This window comes from Protopterus annectens, chromosome 5.part0 (assembly GCF_019279795.1).
Source record: "Protopterus annectens isolate FY-2018-M chromosome 5.part0, PAN1.0, whole genome shotgun sequence".
In the NCBI taxonomy this organism is placed as follows: domain Eukaryota; kingdom Metazoa; phylum Chordata; order Ceratodontiformes; family Protopteridae; genus Protopterus; species Protopterus annectens.
In genome coordinates, this window is record NC_056735.1 from 1310682978 (window position 1) to 1310703159 (window position 20182).

Sequence of the window (20182 nt, forward strand, 5' to 3'; positions counted from 1 at the left end):
AATGTAATGCAGAACCATTCAACTGCTTCCTGTACTGGTACTATGACAGACCCAATAGCAAAATATGTGGACTTCACCCTAAGTCATCCTACTCATTACACACACACACACGCACACACACACACACACACACACACACACACACACACACACACACACACACACACACACACACACACGCACACACACACACACACACACACACACACACACACACACACACACACACACACACACACACACACACACACACACACACACACACACACACACACACACACACACACACACACACACACACACACACACACACACACACACACAAAATCGCATAATTAAACCATTCGCTTTGCATCGTTGAGCTGTGTCTTCTTAATTTCATTCATTTGTTTTACTGAACTATAGAAACACATTGGACTTTAAGGATTTTTCTTAAGATGCTTAATTGTTTCAGCCATGTTTCCTCTCCACCTTTGTAAGGTAAACAACAAGCTCTTGTGATCTCCTTTGCACTTTGCATGAATTCTGGTGAAGAAGATTGAAAACAGTTCTTGCTACTCTTATCGTAAATACCATCATTCTGTTAATATTCTGACACATGTAATGTCTCTAGAACTGCACCGTATACTCTCAAAGGGGTCATGCATAATACCTTTCTTTCATTCACCAAATGCTTTTCCTACAGTTGAATAGAGTGATTGAGTCAGCTGTTAAGACTGATTACATAACTCTAACATCCATCATTGCTCCATCATCGGCTGCAGCTAAGCAGAAAAACTGTTATTCACTGTACTCAACAGCCAACTCAGAAGGTGTGAAGAAAAAAAAGTGGAGGGAATAGTTTAGAATACTGAAGGGCATATGCTCTGGAAACAGTGATCTCATAATATCAGTATATCTGTTAAGGTAGGAGTTACACTGCCATTTGATCTTTGATTCCATGACAGGAACTAAATTGAACAAGACTTATTCATGAAGCCATTAAAAACTGAAGAATTCCTTTGTCACCCACATTATTTCTGATAAACTCTCTCCACTGTAAAACATAGTTGCTGACTAAAAATCAAGCTGGCACTAGGTGTCCATTTTCAGTGGCATCTCCAATTCCACATATTCAGCTCTGTAAAATAATGAAATATATCCATTTTAACATATGTAAGAAGACAGAAAAGTAAACTATACATTTTAACAAAATCTGTAAAACTGTACAATGCATGCTTTCCACCTACTTAAAAAACAAACTATGATATCTGCAGCAAGCATTTAGAGCTATTCTACATTTAATATGCAAGGTCATTATGTAAGGACTGGTGTTTTAGTCATTATGTAGCGTGCTGTGTATAATAACACTTTGTGTTAACAGACATGAACCTCCTTTCCACAATATGTCGTTTACCTCACTTAGTGCTCACAGAAGCTAAGATACACTTAGCATCCCAGTCAGGTAGATTACAGAACAACAATAAACAGTGGCAGCCTTTTCCTGAGCAGTAAAACATATATAATATCTGTGCTATCTGCTGAACAGTGTGACAGAGAAGGGACAGTCAAGAGAAACATCAACGTTTTTACAAACTCTCTTAGAAGGAAATAATAGCAAAAAGCTCGGGTCTTCTCTAGAGAGGGTCAGATTATGAATGATTGGTTTTGCAAAATGGGTCTTACAGTGATACATTGGATCTTTTTTCCTGATTCTCAACTCTTGGTTCTCCAATTCAGTTCCCAGTTGGATCAGCTTCTTTGCAAAATCTGAATGCCCCCCTTCTGCTCACCGTATTAGTGATGTGGCATTAGGTGAACTGCACAATTTCTAAATTGCCCTGGAGAGTGTGTGTGTGTGTGTGTGTGTGTGTGTGTGTGTGTGTGTGTGTGTGTGTGTCTGTTTCAGGATTACTTTCTTTTGTATTGGTTTAATGGTGGGAAAAACTCTGGATATGTTTCATAGGTTCATAGGTTCATAGGTAGGTACTAGGCTATTGACCCTGGGACCTATATAAGCTTAGCCAAAAAGGTTCCCTGGCTTTCGCCACCCAAGAAAATTATTTTGCTGTGCCCCTGTCAAGCAGTGTCGCAGAAGTGATCCCTGGGGTGAATTTTCTATTTCCCATCCAGTCATCAATATTTTTCTTAAAGAGGGCCAATAAGGAGCTTTGCTTGACATGAATGGGTAGTTTGTTCCAGAGTATGGGATGTCTCTGGGACAGGAATCTATCCCTCCAGCATGTTCTGTTTATTGTGGTGACAAGGTTTAGGTCCCTGGAGAGCATGGTTTGGAGATATTGGGATTTCTTTAAGTGTAGCATGTCCAACAGCTCTGGGTTTGACATAGCTTTGTATGTTAGGCAGAGATCACCTTTGAGTAGGTGATATGTGAGGGAGTAGAGCTGGAGTTTTTTGAGATGGTCTGCGTATGGCATCTGTTTGAGGCCAGTGATCCTCTTAGTGAGGCATTTCTGTGGCTTTTCCAATTGTTGTAGGTGTCTTGTGAGATACATGCCAAACAGGGCATTTTACTCTATAATGGATCTGATGAGGGATGAGTAGAGAGGAACAATGACCTCATTTTTTCTAGAGGAGAATCCTTTTGTGATGAGGTGTGCCACATAGAAGAATTTCCTGACTACTGTGGCGATGAGGTTACCAAAGGCGAGACTACTGTCCACCTGTGTCCCGAGGTCCTTTACCACACTTTCAGTGTTTAGTGAGCTACCGCCTATGTGGTAGTTCATGGATACTGAGTTTTTCCCAAAGGAAATGACAGTGCACTTCTTGGCATTGAGCTTGAGGCCATGACTTTGACACCAAGCATCTGTCTCTGTGAGACCCTTTTGTAGAATGTCTACATCATTAGGTGATTCTATTATGGCATGGCTCCCAGTTTGCAGTCAAATGTGAACTTTGTTAGCCAAAGACCTTGTGTTGGCCTGCACTTCAGAGAAGTAGATGCCAAACAGGAGAGGACCCAGGACAAAACCCTGTGATACTCCACTCATCACTGGTCTGAAGTCGGACTTGGAGTCAGCTACTTTTACTGTGTGGGTTCTGTCAGTGAGCCATTTGGCCACTCATCTTCTGACATAGAGATTTATGCCCAGTTTAGTGAGTTTATCTATAATTCCAGAGTGGGGGATGGTATCAAAAGCCTTGGCGAGGTCAAGATAGGCTGTGTGAACTACCTTGCCCTCATCTACAGCTCTCTGGTTTAGAAGACAATCAGGTTTAGTAGACATGACCTACCTTTTACAAACCCAAACTGAGTGGGGTCCAGGGTTTGGAGGTTACATATGTCTTTGTTTATAAGCTCCAAGATGATACGTTTCATGGCCTTGCAGACCAGGCTCATCAAGCTAATGGGGTGGTAGTTTCCAGGGTCTGTGGTGGCACCCCCTTTGTGAAGTGGGATAACCATTGCTGTGCACCATTCAGTAGGCACATAACCTGAGGTGAGGCTATGATTGAACGTGGTACTTAGTTGGAGTGCCAGTTTGTTCTGTATTTCATGTAGTATGCAGCCTGGGATGTTGTCTGGTCCCATGGTTCCTGTGTTCTTGGCTTTGGAGATTGTGGTCTATTTCTTGTTCATCCATGATTACAGGGGCTTTGCATTCTTCTGGTATTAAGATGGGCCCTTTGGAGGGTGAGAGGGGCGTAAAGTTAGCACTGAACCTATCTGCCAGGATGTTGGCAATATCGGTTGGTTCTGTATATTTAGTGCCATTGTGATGTAGCTCAGAGCAGATCTGAGTGTTGCCATTGAGGTTCTTGACATAGCTGCAGAATGTGTTGTGGTTGTCTTTGGAATCAGTGGTGATTTTATTTACATAACTGGCTTTGGAAGGTTTAATGAGGGATCTCAGTTTCTTGCTGAGGCTGACCAGGGAGTTCCTCCAATCTTGGGATTTTACTCTTTTTTTTGCAACAGCTTTTTCCTTCTGTTGTAAAGTTTGTTTATGGTAGGGGACCACCAGATTGGCATCCTTTTTTTGGAGGATAGCATCTTGGTTCTGTTGGGGATGGCACAATCCATGCACTTGTGTATGTACATATACAGTGCATTTGTGTAAGATTCAGCAGTTGTACCTCTATTTTCCGTCTCCATGGGTGTCGTGAAGTTTGCCACTTCTGTCTTAAGAAGCATGAAGTTGGCTTTGGGGTAGATTTTGACTGTGGTTTCCTTAATGGGGGGTGGGATATGGATGTCTAAGGTGATTAGCTTGTGGTCAGATCTGACCAGCGAGGAGTTGACCTCTGGCGTGGAACACCAGTTACCCATATTGGTAATGACCAGGTACATGATATTGCTGCCCCTGGTGGGGGTGTGGACAAGCTGATCCAAGGCATTGGAATTTATGAATTCCAGAAAATGTTGAGCGAATGAGTTGGTACATGAGTAGTTTTAAAAAAAAAACAAATCACTCTTCACAGCGTATACCATTTATTCCAAATAACAAATAACAAAGCTTTCAGACATTAAGTCCTTCTTCAGTGTTTTAAACACTGAAGAAGGACTTGATGTCTGAAAGCTTTGTTATTTGGAATAAATGGTCCATGCTGTGAAGAGTGCTTTTTTATTGTTTCATTTTTACTACACTTCACTTCACCAACCTGCAAATCTGGGACTTTTTTGACATGAGTAATTTTCCCAGTCGATGGTGGGGTAGTTGAAATTGCTCATAATTAAGGTATTGGGTTGTACCTTAATATTTTCCAGTATCTTAGAAATGAAGAGTGGGAATCCTGGGGCATGGTGGGGGATCTGTAACAAGCTACAACCTGGATTGCAGTCTTGCCCAGTGTAGTGTTAGTTGCACTTGGATAATTTCAGATGCATTATGTTGAGTAACTAGCTTGGAGGTGTGGATATCCTTAATGAATATAGACACGCCTCCACCTTTAGTGTTTCATTCCAGGTTAGGTGGCCGAAAGGTGTGGTGTGAATTATAGCCTGGTAATGCAGGGTGGTCTCAGGAGCCTTGAACCAGGTTTTGTGAATAGGTTTAGTATTAGTGATTCAGAGTTTGTCCATGTTAGGTTACCTGAGGTATTTTTTTTGTGTTAGTTTAGGTGGTGTATTTGCATCTTTTGACTGGCTGTTTTTTCATCCACTTTTTAATGTAGAGGTTTTGGTTGCTGGAATGGGTGAGGACATTAAATTCTGTTTATTTTAAGAGTGTTTTTATGTTCGACATTGTAGTTTAGTGCGTTTAGGGATCAGGTTGAGCTCACTACTGCAGATAGGTTTTCATTCATGTCTCAGAGTGGCACACACCAGGATTTATAGTCATGCTTTGGAACCTGAAGAACTGGAAGGAAGATTGCAGCAGGGTTGGTCTAGTGGAATTTTTATGGGTATATGTAAAAAATGGAGTTTTCATATTCAAGTATTTGTTTAATTTTACTGCAATGTGCTAGTCTCTGGTTTTGTGTATTTACTGATGGAAGTGTTGGGTAGGTTATATTTTTTACATTTTTATTACTATGGTTAATGTAAAATATGTATTTTTTAGGTTTTCTTTATGGATTCTTGCGAGGAGTGGATGTTTTGCTTAGATTGTGGGATTAATCCAGCTATAAGTCTGTATATTTTATCATTATACATTATAGCACTGGCCTTTAAAAATAATAGTACTAGATCAAAAAGAGGAAGACTTTCTTATTTTCAGGACATAAGATTTCTTATACCTAGGAAATGGAATGAGAAGTCTTTGTATTCGCATATTTGAGTTATTTAAAAATGGATATATCATTAAAACAAATAGTTCGGTGAAGGAAATTAGTGAACATAGGAAGAGCAAGCTAAAAAATCAGAGTGCCATCCTTGATTCAGGAGAGGTATAGGTTACATTCAAAATTTTGTGTGAATTTCTGTGGAGAGTATGTGTTTTATGTGTATTTATGTTTTTTACAGTTTTAATTTTGATTTATGTCTTTTTACTGGAGAACCTGCTAAAATTCTGAGGACAATAACTGTAATCCTCTAAATAGCAGAGCTGAAAATATAAATATTGATAGATATATAGTAAACTTAAAGGTGTGGAATCTCAGAGTATTCCCCCTTCTCCAAGGAACATCAGATTTGGATTGAATTTATTCTAGAAATATAGTCAGAGGGGTGCAGACAGGAGAACCTCCCTTATAAAAAAGCTTTATAAATGTAACAGTGAGTTTTATAATACGCTTTTTTGTATGAATCAGTTTGCTTTTCACAAATGTCAGGCCATGCAGGATCAGGTCTTGCACTTCTAACAAGGGGGTTACTTTACTGTTGCAATTTTGAATATTAGAGTAGGGTCTGTGTGGGTAGATGAGTTTGCACTTTTTTCTTCTGTGGGGTTGTACTGTTCATGTGCATTTTAATGTAGTCATTTTACTTATATTTTTATACTTTTAGTGTGGTAGCTTTTAATGTGTTTTTTGAGTTAGGGATATTTTTTTACCTTTTATATTGCTGTGCTTGTTGTCATTGTGGTTACTGTAGTGAAGAGATTAGCTAGTTAATTGTAGTTAGCTCCATTTAATTATGACACAATTTGTAATGCAGGCATTGCCTAGTTTAATGTAATGAAGTCCATTTCCTGATGACACTTTATCGTAATGCAGAAATTAATCCAATGAGGTCCATTTCCTGATGACACATTATTGTAATGCAGAGATTATTTAGTTAATTGGGTCCATTTGCTGGTAACACTTTACATCATTGCAGGGATTACCTAGTTAAATCTTTATTTTTCATCATCTGAAAACAAGAAACATTTTTTAATTGAAACTGATCATTTTAGCATGCCCATCAAAAGAAAATACTTTCTATTTAAAACTGCTTCTCTTCAGAATAAACTGCCTTTAAGCAATAGACAGGTTCTCAGTCTAAACAGGTATAAGTATAATCTCAATTAATGGTGTTCAGTTATCATGTCTGTGCCTTACAGTGCTGGATGCACTTATCTATAGCAACTCGGGAGGTTTTTCTTACTGCCTGATAGCTACATTGAATACTGAATACTTGTCTAAAGCCTTCGACACAGTCTGCCACAGGAAACTTCTACCTCAAATGCCCTCACTAGGTCTCTCTCAACCTAGCCTTCTATGGTTCAAAAGCTACCTGTACAATAAGTATCAGTCAGTAAAATGATACTCCAGACTATCTCCTTACCTCCCAGTCACCACTGGTGTACCACAAGGTATTATCCTTGGTCCCCCTCTTTTTAATTTTTTCACCAGCACCCTCTGTATATCCACGTAACAGGCCACCCTAATACAATACTCTGATGATTCCATTCTCATTTGCACATCTGACTAGATGATACACCTCCAAAAAATTACTCAGGAAGCTTTAACAGCCACTGAAACATGGCTTTGTAACTCACAACTCATGCTTAACCCAAAAAAGACCAAACTAATACTTTTTCCCTCAAATCCCTCTCTCACAAAAAAAAACATTTTAAAGTTCTCTCCCTTGATAATACAACCATTGAAGCCACTTTTCATAGGAAACTACTAGTGGTGATAGTGGATGATAAACTTACCTAGGGCACCAGTTAACCTAGTGCCGCTCCTGGACCTGCATATATAGAATTGCATAAAAATAAAATCAACAAAATATAGGGATGCGTTACAGAGCCAAAAACTTTCTCACAGATGCAACTAAAGCTACACTTACCACTCTTATCTCCTTCCCACTCTGCTTTGTGGTGCTCCCATCCTTACTAATCCCCAGGCTTTACAAAAAGTACCTTTTCATTCCTCATGCCTCCTTACTTTTCCTTTTCACTTACTTACTTACTGCTACCTAATTCTCTTCCCTGACTTTCTTTCTAAATATACCTTAAGCCTTTTTCCTCATTTCATATTGCAATTCCTATCTCTATTTTAAAGATTGTAAAATTATTGTTCTTAAAATGTTTTTTAATAATTTGGAGCTTTCCTCCCTGGGTCTCAGCTGAAAATGAGGTTCTAGCCAGTCAGACTTTCACGGTAATCAAACATCAATAAATAATAAATAAATAAATAAATAAATAAATAAATAAATAAATAAATAAATAAATACTTCTAAATTTCACAAAAGGCAAATTTCTAATTCAGTTATACTCACAATTTTTCTAATTCAGTTATACTCACAATTTGAATTATGGATTTGGTCTATAAACTACTAGACAAACAGCAGTAGTCTTTCCTAACACATTTCCTAAACTCAAAAGCTCATCACTAGTACATTCTATCCCTTCACTTCATTTTCCTTTGTAGAGTCACCACTTCAACTTGGAAAGACTTCACAATATCACTCCCAAAGTTCGGAACTCGCTACCATTAATATCACTCAGAGTCAACACTGTCAGCATTCAAAAGAACACAAAAGTCACATCTGTTCAGCAAAACCAAGTGGGCACATAAGAATTTGGCAGAGTCCATTAAGAAATTATTCAAATATTATATATATATATATATATATATATATATATATATATATATATATATATACAGACACATATACATGTAAATGACACAAGAAATAATGCTGCCCATTAATAATCATTCATATCTTACATATATAAATTATACATAAAAAGTTAATGATAACCATTAAGGAATTTTTCAAATATTGTTTATCAGTTTATCAGCACCTATGGCCAATTTAGAATGTCCAATCCACCTTCTGCATGTCTTAGAATGTGGGAGGAAACTGGAGCACCAAGAGGAAATCATGTGATTGCAGGGAGGAAATGCTGATTCTGCACAGAAGGCACCACAGCAAAGAATTGAACCGGAGAACCTCTTGCTGTAAGGCAACAATTCTCACGGCTACACACCACTGTTGACAGCACCCCAGTATTCTATTATTCATCTTGTTTTTCTTTGCATAGGTTGGATTGTATTAGTGTTGCTTTAATTTTTTAATTATGTAAGAGCATGTGTATGCATGAATAAAACAAGTGTTAAATATGTGAATTTTTCTTTTCATATTTTGTCCATTTTTCTTAAAACCATGGAATATGTATAAAATAGCTTTAATGCTGATGACAACTGGATGCTGAATAGCTTTCATAGGTTCATAGCTGTGTACTAGCCTAACGGCACTGGAGCCTTCCTGGCATCATGCCGCCCAACATTAGTTCCCAGGTCCTCTATCAAGTAGAGCCACTGCAGTGATCCCCAGGGTGTACTTTCTATTTCCCATCCACTCATCAATATTTCTCTTGAAGAGGGCCAGTGAGGTGCTCTGCTTGACATGTATGGGAAGTCTATTCCAGAGCATGGGCAGTCTCTGGGTTATGAACCTGTCCCTCCAGCATGTTGTGTTGATTGTGTTAATGAGGTTGAGGTCTCTGGAGCATGTGGTCTGGAGGGATTGGGATTTCTTTATATGTAGCATTTCTAACAGAGCTGGGTCAGACATGGCTTTGTAAGTCAAGCAGAGATCGCCTCTTAGTAGACAACACGAGACAGAGAATAGCTGCAGTTTTTTTGAGTCTATCCATGTAGGGCATGTGTTTAAGGCCTAGGATCCTCTTTGTGAGGTACTTTTGTGGCCTTTCCAGCTGTTGCATGTGTCTAGTGAGGTACATGCCAAATGGGGCATTATACTTGATGACTGGCCTAATGAGGGAAGAGAAGAGAGAAATGATGACCTCTTTCTTCCTGGATGCAAAACTCTTGGTAATGAGGTGTGCCACATAGAAGGACTTTCTGACCAGTGGCAATGTGGTGGTCGAAGGAGAGGTTGCTGTCAACATGTGTCCCCAGATCTCTTATAACACCTTCATATTCATAGTTCTTGCTATTATGCTTTGTTTTAAGAGTGTTCAGTTTTACATTAACAATGGAAAAAATAACTTTCTGTGCCTCAAAAAAAAAAATTGAATGGTTTAAATAAATTACATACATTTTGCATAAATACTGCTAATTTTATAGAGATAAGCATACTGAAAATACTTATATTTAACATACCCTACTGTCTTATTACATTTTGAAGTTATTTACCTGTCTGTCAAACATGGAAAATATATTTTTTGTCAAATTAGTAGATTTAAAATTCTCTCCTATGGGTATTGTGACAAACCGAAATGCTGCCAGCCCAGCTAGATGGAATATTATAAATAATTATATGCCACCTGAAAACATTAATATGATTTATATAGAAATGTGAGGCTGCCAGCCCAGCTATCTGGAATTTTGTAAATAACTATATGTCATTTGTGAATATTAATATGATCCATAGGCTTGTCTTACAAATGTAAGAGAACTATATGTTATGTGGATATTAAACTACTGGTACAGAAGTGTTTGTTGAGCTGTATGTTATGTACTGAGCTTCAACAATGTAACCACAGTGTACCCTGCTGGAAAAGAGCATAAATGTGTATAAACTATATTAATAGCAGTAGTTGGAATATATAGAGTTAACTTGCAAACCTGTAAGAAAATAGGTTGACAAGCAAAGAGTTTTATGACTGTGTTTATCTCAGCAAGGAGACAGGATGGCTACAGCTAAATGTTCCTTCCTATTGTCTGGAAACAGAAATAATTACAGGTTTCAAATGTAAAAGTGTTTAACTGTTTTATGACTTCCAGTTCTAGGCCAACTTCTGTGAGATAAGTAGTTTTGACACAGAGGTGTTAAATTTGAAGTTTCTGTTAACTTGGGAACTGAAGGCAGAGGTGACAAATAGTGATGCCATTTAGTTTACCCAGCAGTAATGTGTATTATTAATTTAAGAACTATCCCTCAGAGAAAGTTTGTGCATTTTGTATTTGTCTTTGGATCTGACAACATTCTCTCATCAGCACTTGTCTTGCTCTGAAAGTAAGTCGTTTAGGGCATAGTATCTTGTAGATATAGATAGGAATACAGTAAATATTAGTTTAGATGTTTTCTGCATTTATTTGAGACTGTCCTGCAATGTTGTTTTAAAGTATTTCCTGTGATTCTGAACTCTGTTGTCACTGTGCTGAGTTATTGAGTATTGTCTTATGCTTTTATTATTTATTATTAGATATATGTAAACCTTTTAATTGTGGTTGGTTTGTTTAGAAATATTTAAGTTCTTAGAGTATTTGCATATGTATTTAATGACATTGTATAGGCCACTCCTAAATAGCCTTAAAGGTTTTGGTCACACTTACCATTTGGATAAAAGTGACATTACACGGTAGAATTGGTCACCCTTTGGGGAGGGCCTTATAGTAGCTTATAAAGAGTGGTTGGTGGCAGCTGGTACTACCTTATGGTCTGGGCAGAAGTGGGCATAGCTAGTGAACCTGTGCCAGCCTTCCCCAGGAGTGTCTGTGTGTTTGAATATAAATCAAATTTCAAATTGTTGAACTACGAAAAACTGCCAACTCTCCTGATCCAGTGTAAGCCAGGCACTCAATCACAAGTACTGCCAAGTACTGCCAGGAAAGTAAATCCAAAAGACGTGCTACTAACAAAAGTTAACGCTTTTTTATTTGTTAAAAAGAAAGAGCGTTTTCACCGTAGTTTTACTTCAGCTTCTTCAGAACAAAAAAACAATTTAAAAATACTGCCCATTTATAAGTAATACGTGCATAGCGTGGCTTAGTAATTAGATACATTTAAAGAAATACTGTAGCACGTCTTTTGGATTTACTTTCCTGGCAGTACTTGACAGTACTTGTGATTGAGTGCCTGGCTTACGCTTGATCAGGAGTTGGCAGTTTTTCGTAGTTCACCAGTTTGTTTCTCGTTTGTGGTGAAATTTCAAATTGTGTGTGTGTGTCGGCTACTTGGGCAGGGACATAAAGCACTGGTTGGACAGAGAGGGTGCTGGAGGTTTTGGCTTGACCACTCAGCTGAGATTATAACCCTATAGCTGTGCCAGTGGGGCATCTTACTGGGGATCTGGAGAGAGAGGGAGAAACCAGCCCCAGACTGACAGTGATCTCTGTGTGCTCTTAAGGAAAAGTGTACTTTACTGTGTGTGTACTTGTCATCCTCCCAATGTGCACATCCCTCACTGATGTTAGAGGTGAGGATTGAGACTCCTTGATTACTGGGCCAATGCATGGGGCATCACAGGTATTATGATAAATAATATGATGTTTACAACACATTCACATCTATCTTAGTTTGAATACTGAACATAACACTAAATCCTCACAAAAATGCATTTTTCTAATTCAGTTACAAGCCATAGTCAATAGATCTATTAATGTCCTCAAATATGTTGAGTGACATTGCAGTAAATGGGAATACAGCGAATGCTGTTTAACTGTAAGTCATTAAATACATCATAGAACTTCAATGCTAGCAAACTGCTTTTGCATTAGTAATAATGTATGCAGATGTGTGACAAAGCTTGTTATTATGCTAGTAGATCTGAGATAAAATATTCTGTCTATATCCAAGTTTTTTTTTTTATCAAAACAATATACAGCATTTCCAATAAAGCAGGGTCAGAGATTGCCCTATACTCCAGGCAGAAATTACCTCTGAGTAGTCTGTATGAAACAGAATAAAGTGATAGAGATTTCAGCTAATCCTCATAGGACAGATGCTGAATACCTTGAATTTCCCTTGTGAGGAACCTTTGGAGTCTCTCCAATTGCTGCAGGTGCTTGGAAAGGTATATACCAAAAGGGGCCTTGTACTCAACTATTGGCCTGATGAGGGAAGAGTACAGGGGAGGTTATAACTTCTTTTTTTCCTAGAGGCAATGCCCTTACTTATGAGATGAGCAATATAGAATGCCGTTCTTACCACTGTGGAGACATGGTGATCAAAGGTAAGGTTGCTGTCAACCTGTGTGCTCAGGTCTCTCACCACTGAGTGTGTACTTAGGGTGTTGTTATTGATAGTTAGCAGGAACATTGCCCTTACTGAAAGGGATGATAAGACATTTTTTATATTGTTTAAGGCCATGACTTTGGCACCAATCATTTTTTTGCTTAAGACCCTCTTGTAGGATGTTGACATTGCTTGCAGATTCTATGACCACTCTGAGTTTGCAGTCGTCAGCAAACTTTGCCAGCCACAGACCTTTAGCTTTTGCTTGTACTTTGGAGAAATTGACTCTGAACAATAGAGATCCCAGGACCATTCCCTGTGGAACACCACTGTTCATGGGGCTGCTGTTGGTGGTGGATTCCCCTATTTTGACTGTATGGGTTTTATCAGTGAGCCAGATTGCGACCCACCTAATGACATAAGGGTTGATACCTAGCTGGGTGAGTTTGTCAATGAGTTTGTCAATGGTGCCTGAGTGGGGTATAGTGTCAAAAGTCTTGGCTAAGTCTCAGTAAGCTGTATGCACAGATTTCTCCTACTTCAGGGCCTTGGTGACTGTCTTGAAAAAGTCCACCAGGTCTAAAAGGTATGATCTTCCTTTGACAAATCCAAACAGAGTAGGGCCAAGTGCTTGGAGATTACCTATATCTAGTTGATAAGGTCCATGATGATTCACTCCATGGCCTTGTAGATAAGGCTAGTCAGGTTAGTAGGTCTATAATTCCTAGGGTCAGTGGAAGCACCACCTTTATGCAAGGTGATAATGGTGGCCATTTTCCATTCAGCTGGGATGAAGCTGGTGCTTAGACTCTGATCGAAAAGACTACCCAATGGTGTTGCTAATTCTTGTTGGATCCCATGTAGGACACAGCCAGGGATATTAACAGGTCCCATAGATTATGTGCTTTTGGCCTTAGAGAGGACATTTATGGCCTGCTGTTCAGAGATACAAGATAGGGGAAAGGCGGTAGGGATGTCATGGAGTACATGGGGCAAGGACAGCGGAGTGAAGTTTTCACAGAACCTCACAGCTAACAGGTTAGCTGTGTCCACAAACTCAGAATATGTGGTATCATTAATTACCAGTTTGACACAAGTCTGGGCCTTTCCTTTCAGGTTATGGATGAAACTAAAGAATGCCGTATAATTGTCCTTAGTTGAGGAAGCTAATTTGGATTTGTAATTTGCTTTGGAGGACTTCAAAATAAGTCTTATTTGCTTGTATAAGCTGAGTGGGAGTGTTTCCAGTTTAGGGCCTACTCCCTCTTACTCTTAGCCAATTTCTTCCTCTTATTGTAAAGCCTGTTAATGGCAGTTGTCCACCAGGCAGGTTTGCCCTTCCTGGAAGAGCTTGTTTTGATCCTATCAGGTATGACCAAGTCAATGCAGATATACTGGTGTTTGTATAAAGCACTGGTGTAGAACTCGGCACAGTTGCCAGTTCCATCTGAGGGGAGAGGTGCAGAGAAGCTAATTATACCATCCTGTAAGAGGGTATGGTCTGCTTTGGAGAAGTTTTTTTAATCTAGTTGCTATTGGGGGGGCAGCTATGATAGTTATTTTGAATGAGACTAATGTGTGGTCAGACCTCACCAGGAAAGACCTCACAGTGGGGGTGCTACAGCAGTCCACTATATTGGTAAGCACCAGATCCAGGATGTTGGAGCCCCTTGTGGGGGTGTCAACCAGCTGGTCCAGGGCATTGAAGTTAATGAAGTTGAGGAAACTTTGGGCAAATTAGTTTGAGCATGAGTAATTTACCCAGTCAATGGATAGGTAATGAAAATCACCCAAACTCATGGTGTTCAGATGTATCTTGATAGACTCAAGTAGATCCAAATAGGTAGAGTGCATGTCCTGATTCATGCAGTGGGTCCTGTAGCTGGCAATGACTTGAATAGGTGTCCTACCAACATTTAATTGCACCTGAAGTATCTCCAATGAATCATACTATTTAACCAATTTGGAGGTGTATTTTCCTTTAATGAATATGGATACACCACCTCCATTAGTCTTCACACCTACAGTTTGTGGTCTGAACGTGTGGAAGGAGGTGTAACCTGGTATGGCTGGGGTGCTCTCCACAGCCTTGAACCCGGTCTCTGTGACTGCACAAATGTCTACATCTTCCAAGGTGAGGACTACTTCCAGTGAGTGCAGTTTCGTGCTAAGACTCTTAGTATTTAGAAGCATAACCTTGAGGTTGTTTTTTGATGAAATTTTTACATCTCTCTCTCTCTCTCTATATATATATATATATATATATATATATATATATATATGAGAGAGAGAGAGAGTAAGAAAGAGAGATAGCGGTAAAGTGGTAAACATTCCAGATCAGATTATATCATATTCTATAATAAACACTCAAGATGTCTTTCTGATCAGGCACTGACTTCAGCTTCTGTTACAAGTTAGCCCTTAAGTAAGATAATATTCATTAGCAACAATCATGTTCTTCCTGTGCTACCCCTCTGTGGGGTACTTCATACAAGAGCAATGATAGGTGTTTCCATCTCAAACTCATTGAAGATTGTACAACAAATTCCTCGGGGCTCTGGTACCCCAAGACAAGAACAGGAAGAAATAAGTCTAGTTGAAGAAGAATGACAGTGCCTGTGTGAGGACTACAGAACAGATATGTGGATGAGGCAGCTATAAAAATAAGGAAAGCTGACAGTGGAAGTCACACTCAACATGGATGAATCAATAGTCTATACAACAGAAGGTAGAAATTATTGTCATACTTGTGCGGTGGCACATGCTTTAAGTACTTTGCTCTGTTGTTATTAAACTTGCATAGGTAAAGGTATTCTCATTACAGTCAACTGTGTTTGTATGTTGATGGATGTTACACAGAACATAGTGGGGTGAGAGGTTGGCATAATGGCTAAGGTGCTTACCTTACTAACACAATGTGTGGTTTTACTTCTCACATGAGGCAACTGTCTAGGTTTAAAATGGTTCTCACAGGAAGTTAGCCTAGTACTAACATATGAATGTATTTATTAATGTCTTCACTCATGCAGACAGACAAGTCCGGCAGTGGAAATGATAGCCAACTGAACATAAAGGAAGCAAAACACACACACACACACACACACACACACACACACACACACACACACACACACACACACACACACACACACACAAATCATACTTACAGTGAGACAAACACAAATTCACATACACGCTAGATCATACACACAAACACATGCAGGCACACAGCTTTTCACACATGCACACACACACACACACACACACACACACACACACACACACACACACACACACACACACACACACACACACACACACACTGCACCCAACAGTCTGAATGTGCCTTCTTCAGATGAAACCAAGAAATACATAAATGTATTTTGATCATTATTGCCAGTTAGATACAGTTCAAAGCATCATAATTCTCCTCACCACCCCACATGTGCAGAAATATTCAGTTTCCACATACGCACACATCTCATCCGTGTAATTGCTTCTGCTGTTACTTGTGTTAACTCTCTTTTCCACCATTAACCATGATTTTCTCTGAGCCTTACTTATTGAGGGGGAAGGGAAAGGCAGGTTCTTGTATTGACTGATAGCGACCTGTTTAGATTGCTATATGCATTTCCCTGTTCACTAACCATGGCTTTCTCAGAAAGTATGTTAGAGAACGGACTCAAAATGACAGGTTATTGTAACTGCTGCAGCAATTACTTGTTTTTTTTTGTTTTCTTAGTTTAGTTATTCTTTTCTCTCTCTTGCTAACCATTCAAGATCTGCATTTAACAAGGTAAAAAAAAATGATTTTCTGCCACTCTTGTTTTTAGCAGGCTCAATCTTTAGATCAAAACATTCTTGTGGAATGTAAATCATCCAATGAGGATCCCTAATTTTCTGATACCTTTATGTAAGGTATTGTAATTATCTGTATTTTTTCAAAATTTATTCAGATTCAGGAAAGTATCTAGAGAATATCAATGGATGCAAGAACTGATAAAATGTGTCACTAACATCTCAATTTATTTATTAACCAGTGGTTGCCACTTCATATTAAGTTCTAGTAATGGTTATCCTTTCTATATTTGATGTATTTACTTCATACTTACATGTAATTATTTTCTGCACCTTCGAGTTTCTCTGCTGTTTCTTCTCCTGAAATACATATATAGATATGAGCATAAATAATTATAAATAACGGCAATACATTGATATGATTTTAGTGCATCCATTTACAAACAGGAGTATAAAAATTGTAATAGTCTATCAAATGCCACTTACAATTTTAAAATAGCAGTCAGAACTCATTTTTTAGAAATAATTAATGAAAGATTGCGTGTATAACTGGCAGTTTGTCATCACCTTTTTCAAAGTTGGCCTTTTTTCATAAATATTGCTTGCTCACCCAGGACTTATTGTCCTGTCTGTTTCTATATAATTATAAACTGCAGACTTTAGTTCATTCCTGTGCACATCTTAAGGCTGCATACAGTATTTCTTGTCTGAAACCCAGGTATTCATGCATATCAATTTTATAGTAAAACATATCAAGTTTGCTAATATAAAATATGAAGGACACTTTAAGAAGGCCAAAACACCTTATAAAATAGCAACAAAGTTAGACTGCTGTTTGTGTTTGACTTCAGAAATTGTTATAAATCTAAAATGTAAGTTTAAACAGTAGCAGCAATCTGAAAATTATAGAACTCAAAGGGAAACCTTAGAGAAGAAAAACGTTGCACAGTGTTTGATTGATAGACAGTATAAGCTTGACTGAAAGAGAATACAGTTCTCTGATGACTCCTGCTAGAAATAGTTAACACCTGCAAATACCTTGGCATTCAGCAGACTCCCATAGTTTCCTTCAAAGAACATGTTGTCTTATTTTTCTTTTACTTCCCCTTATCTGTTGACTATCAGTTCCCCCCTTGACCAACTGACCTATTTGTTTGACATACTTGGGTGAGAGCTGACTGAGATAGGCCATCATTAAGAAAGCCATCAGGAGATTTTATATATGTATCCCAATTGTCTTGCATATGCCCAGTGATTGTTCCCTTTGGAATGCTTGCAATGGATGTAGTGTGGACCAGTCACTGAATCATGTGAGTGCCATAAGCTCAGAAATTACCACATCCCCTAGGATGAGCACATTGCTTGCATTTCTTTGGTCACCGCTGTGAAATTCTCTGCAGCTCACCCCCCTCCCCCTCAGCAGAGGCAGGCAAGCAAGCAAAGCCCCTACATTCTTTTCCCTCCACTGCTAGTAGGCATCTGAACGACTAATCAAATTTGGTTTGCCAGGGTCATAGTCAGGACTTTGCCCCTGCATGCCATCAAAGCTGTCTGTGTTGACTTATGACTGCAGGAAGAAGTTTGGCTACTAGAGACAAATCCTCCTGTTCTGGACAAGTTGTCACTTCCCGATCTCCTCTGTGCTAGTAAGAATTGTAATCCTCGATCTGCTAGTTTTAGACATGTTATTTTTTAGAACATTCGCTGTACATCATCCCTATACATTATACCTCATCGGTGGTCAAGTTTACTACTTTAGAAGAGAGTAATGTCCTAAGGGGACTCACATGCATTAAGTACTAAAACCATCTTACTGTAATAGCATTCAGAACTGCTACTGACGACTAAATATCTGTATATAAAAGTTAGATCAAGATGTAATAATCTGAAGTTGAGTGAAGAAATATCCCATAAGAATCTCTACGACACTCGTTTTATGAAGCAGCCAGCCCACAATATGGTGTGCAGTGATATGTAACTGAATAGGCCTCAGCCACTTCTGCCTTCTCCATCTACAGGCAATCCTCCTTTACTGGCATATACTTAATAACTAAATTACCAATTTGTCAAACTATTCTAAAATGTGTAAAGAAGCAAAAATGTTTTTAATGGGAAATTTCTTCTAATATTTTTGTACTGGATCTTCATCTGTAAGTTAAAAGTGTCAATAATCGGCACACATCTCGCATTATCTGATTGATTACAGCATTAGAGCTAATGTATTCTTTCGTGGCAGTTTCAATATAAATGAAGTAACGTAGAAAGTCCTTAGTAACCAGAACCTCTATAATGTTCAAAAAGTACCATACACTTTTGAAACATGTTCTTCCATTGTGAGGGCTGATTCTTGAATGCTGTGTGATACAGTTTTCATGACACAGTAATGAACCAAGTACTCAGGGGCTTAGTGGAGTGGAACATATAGATGTAATGACCTCAAATGATATAACTACATCTAAACATGATGAACTGTTTCTCTATCAATAAAAAGGAAACTGCTAAAACAATACTCAGAAAACTGAAACTATTTAAAGGGCCATATAGGCAATTGAGGATTAAGCTGATGGCCAGTGTGAAATACAGATGTATCAAAATACTGAAGGGGATAGATGGATGAAAGTATAAAGAAATTCTCATAGGTGTACACAGAAATATACAGAATGATACACAAGTAGTGAAGGGGGAAAGTAAATAATATTAGGATGTACTTGCTCTGGTTTGCTCAGTGAAAGTCAGAAGAATAAAGTTCATATTAAGGATAAATATGACAGGGTAAGAAAAAAAGGGTGCAGAGTTGACAGCCGGTGGACATAAGGAAATATTTCACAGAGATGGTTGTGGGTAGTGGAAAAGTACAGATGAGTACAGGGATTTAATGATGGCTAAGCCAGATACATGATTAGTTGTGTTAGGTACATTGGAAAGGCAATTGCCTGAGGTTAGCTGAAATACACAGACAGATGCAATATGCCATAAGTCTTTGTTCATTAGCATTTGTGTAGATTTTTTATGTAGCAGTCTGAGGTTGCTGTAATACTGAAAACCCAATTGCTGTCACTCAAGAATGAGTCAGTACCAAATAGCTTAAATGATTCGGACATCCAGTTGGTGCAAGTAAGACTGTCAGTGCTACTCATTTTGCCATTAAGATTTACTTTTTGGGCAGATATACAAACAAGCAACAACAATTACTAGAATTAAATATAAAATTATGCATCTATAGTACTTGGTAGTGTGGAAGTTTCTTTGAACCTAATAGTCTTTCTCAGAAATTTATTTTGAAGCAAAGCAATGTACAGAATTGTTTTAATTCACCCACTAGAAATCTAAGAGTAATCACTTTTAGTCTATGTTTTACTTTAATATTATGTAAATGATGTAGCTATTTCCTTTGTTCCTCCACCTTACACATGAATTAAAGTGGATATCTTTTATTTTTAGCTATGGCTATTCCGCTGCTCTTGCCTTACATTATTATGAATTTTTACTCAGTCATCCTGAGAAAGCATAAATTATGCTAATATAACAGATGTGTTTTTCTAAATGAGTCAGAGTGAATCATTGTTTTGGAAATCCCTTTCACAAATCATGTTACATACCCATTTCTCTCTATTTAAATATCATATTATGATTCTTCTCCACATT

At 38.3% G+C, this 20182-nt stretch overlaps 1 protein-coding gene across 1 annotated transcript in view; it reads right to left on the reverse strand.

Moving 5' to 3' along the window:
* Positions 1-294: 294 nt before the first annotated feature.
* Positions 295-20182, reverse strand: part of LOC122801641 (T-lymphocyte activation antigen CD86-like) — a 258709-nt gene continuing 238821 nt past the window's right edge. Inside the window, exons 7-8 of the mRNA XM_044071120.1 lie at positions 16852-16897; positions 295-1120 (exon numbers count right to left, since the gene is read on the reverse strand). Coding sequence (XP_043927055.1) covers positions 1075-1120; positions 16852-16897 — 92 coding nt within the window. The 3' untranslated portion in view covers positions 295-1074. The remainder of the gene's footprint in view (positions 1121-16851; positions 16898-20182) is intronic.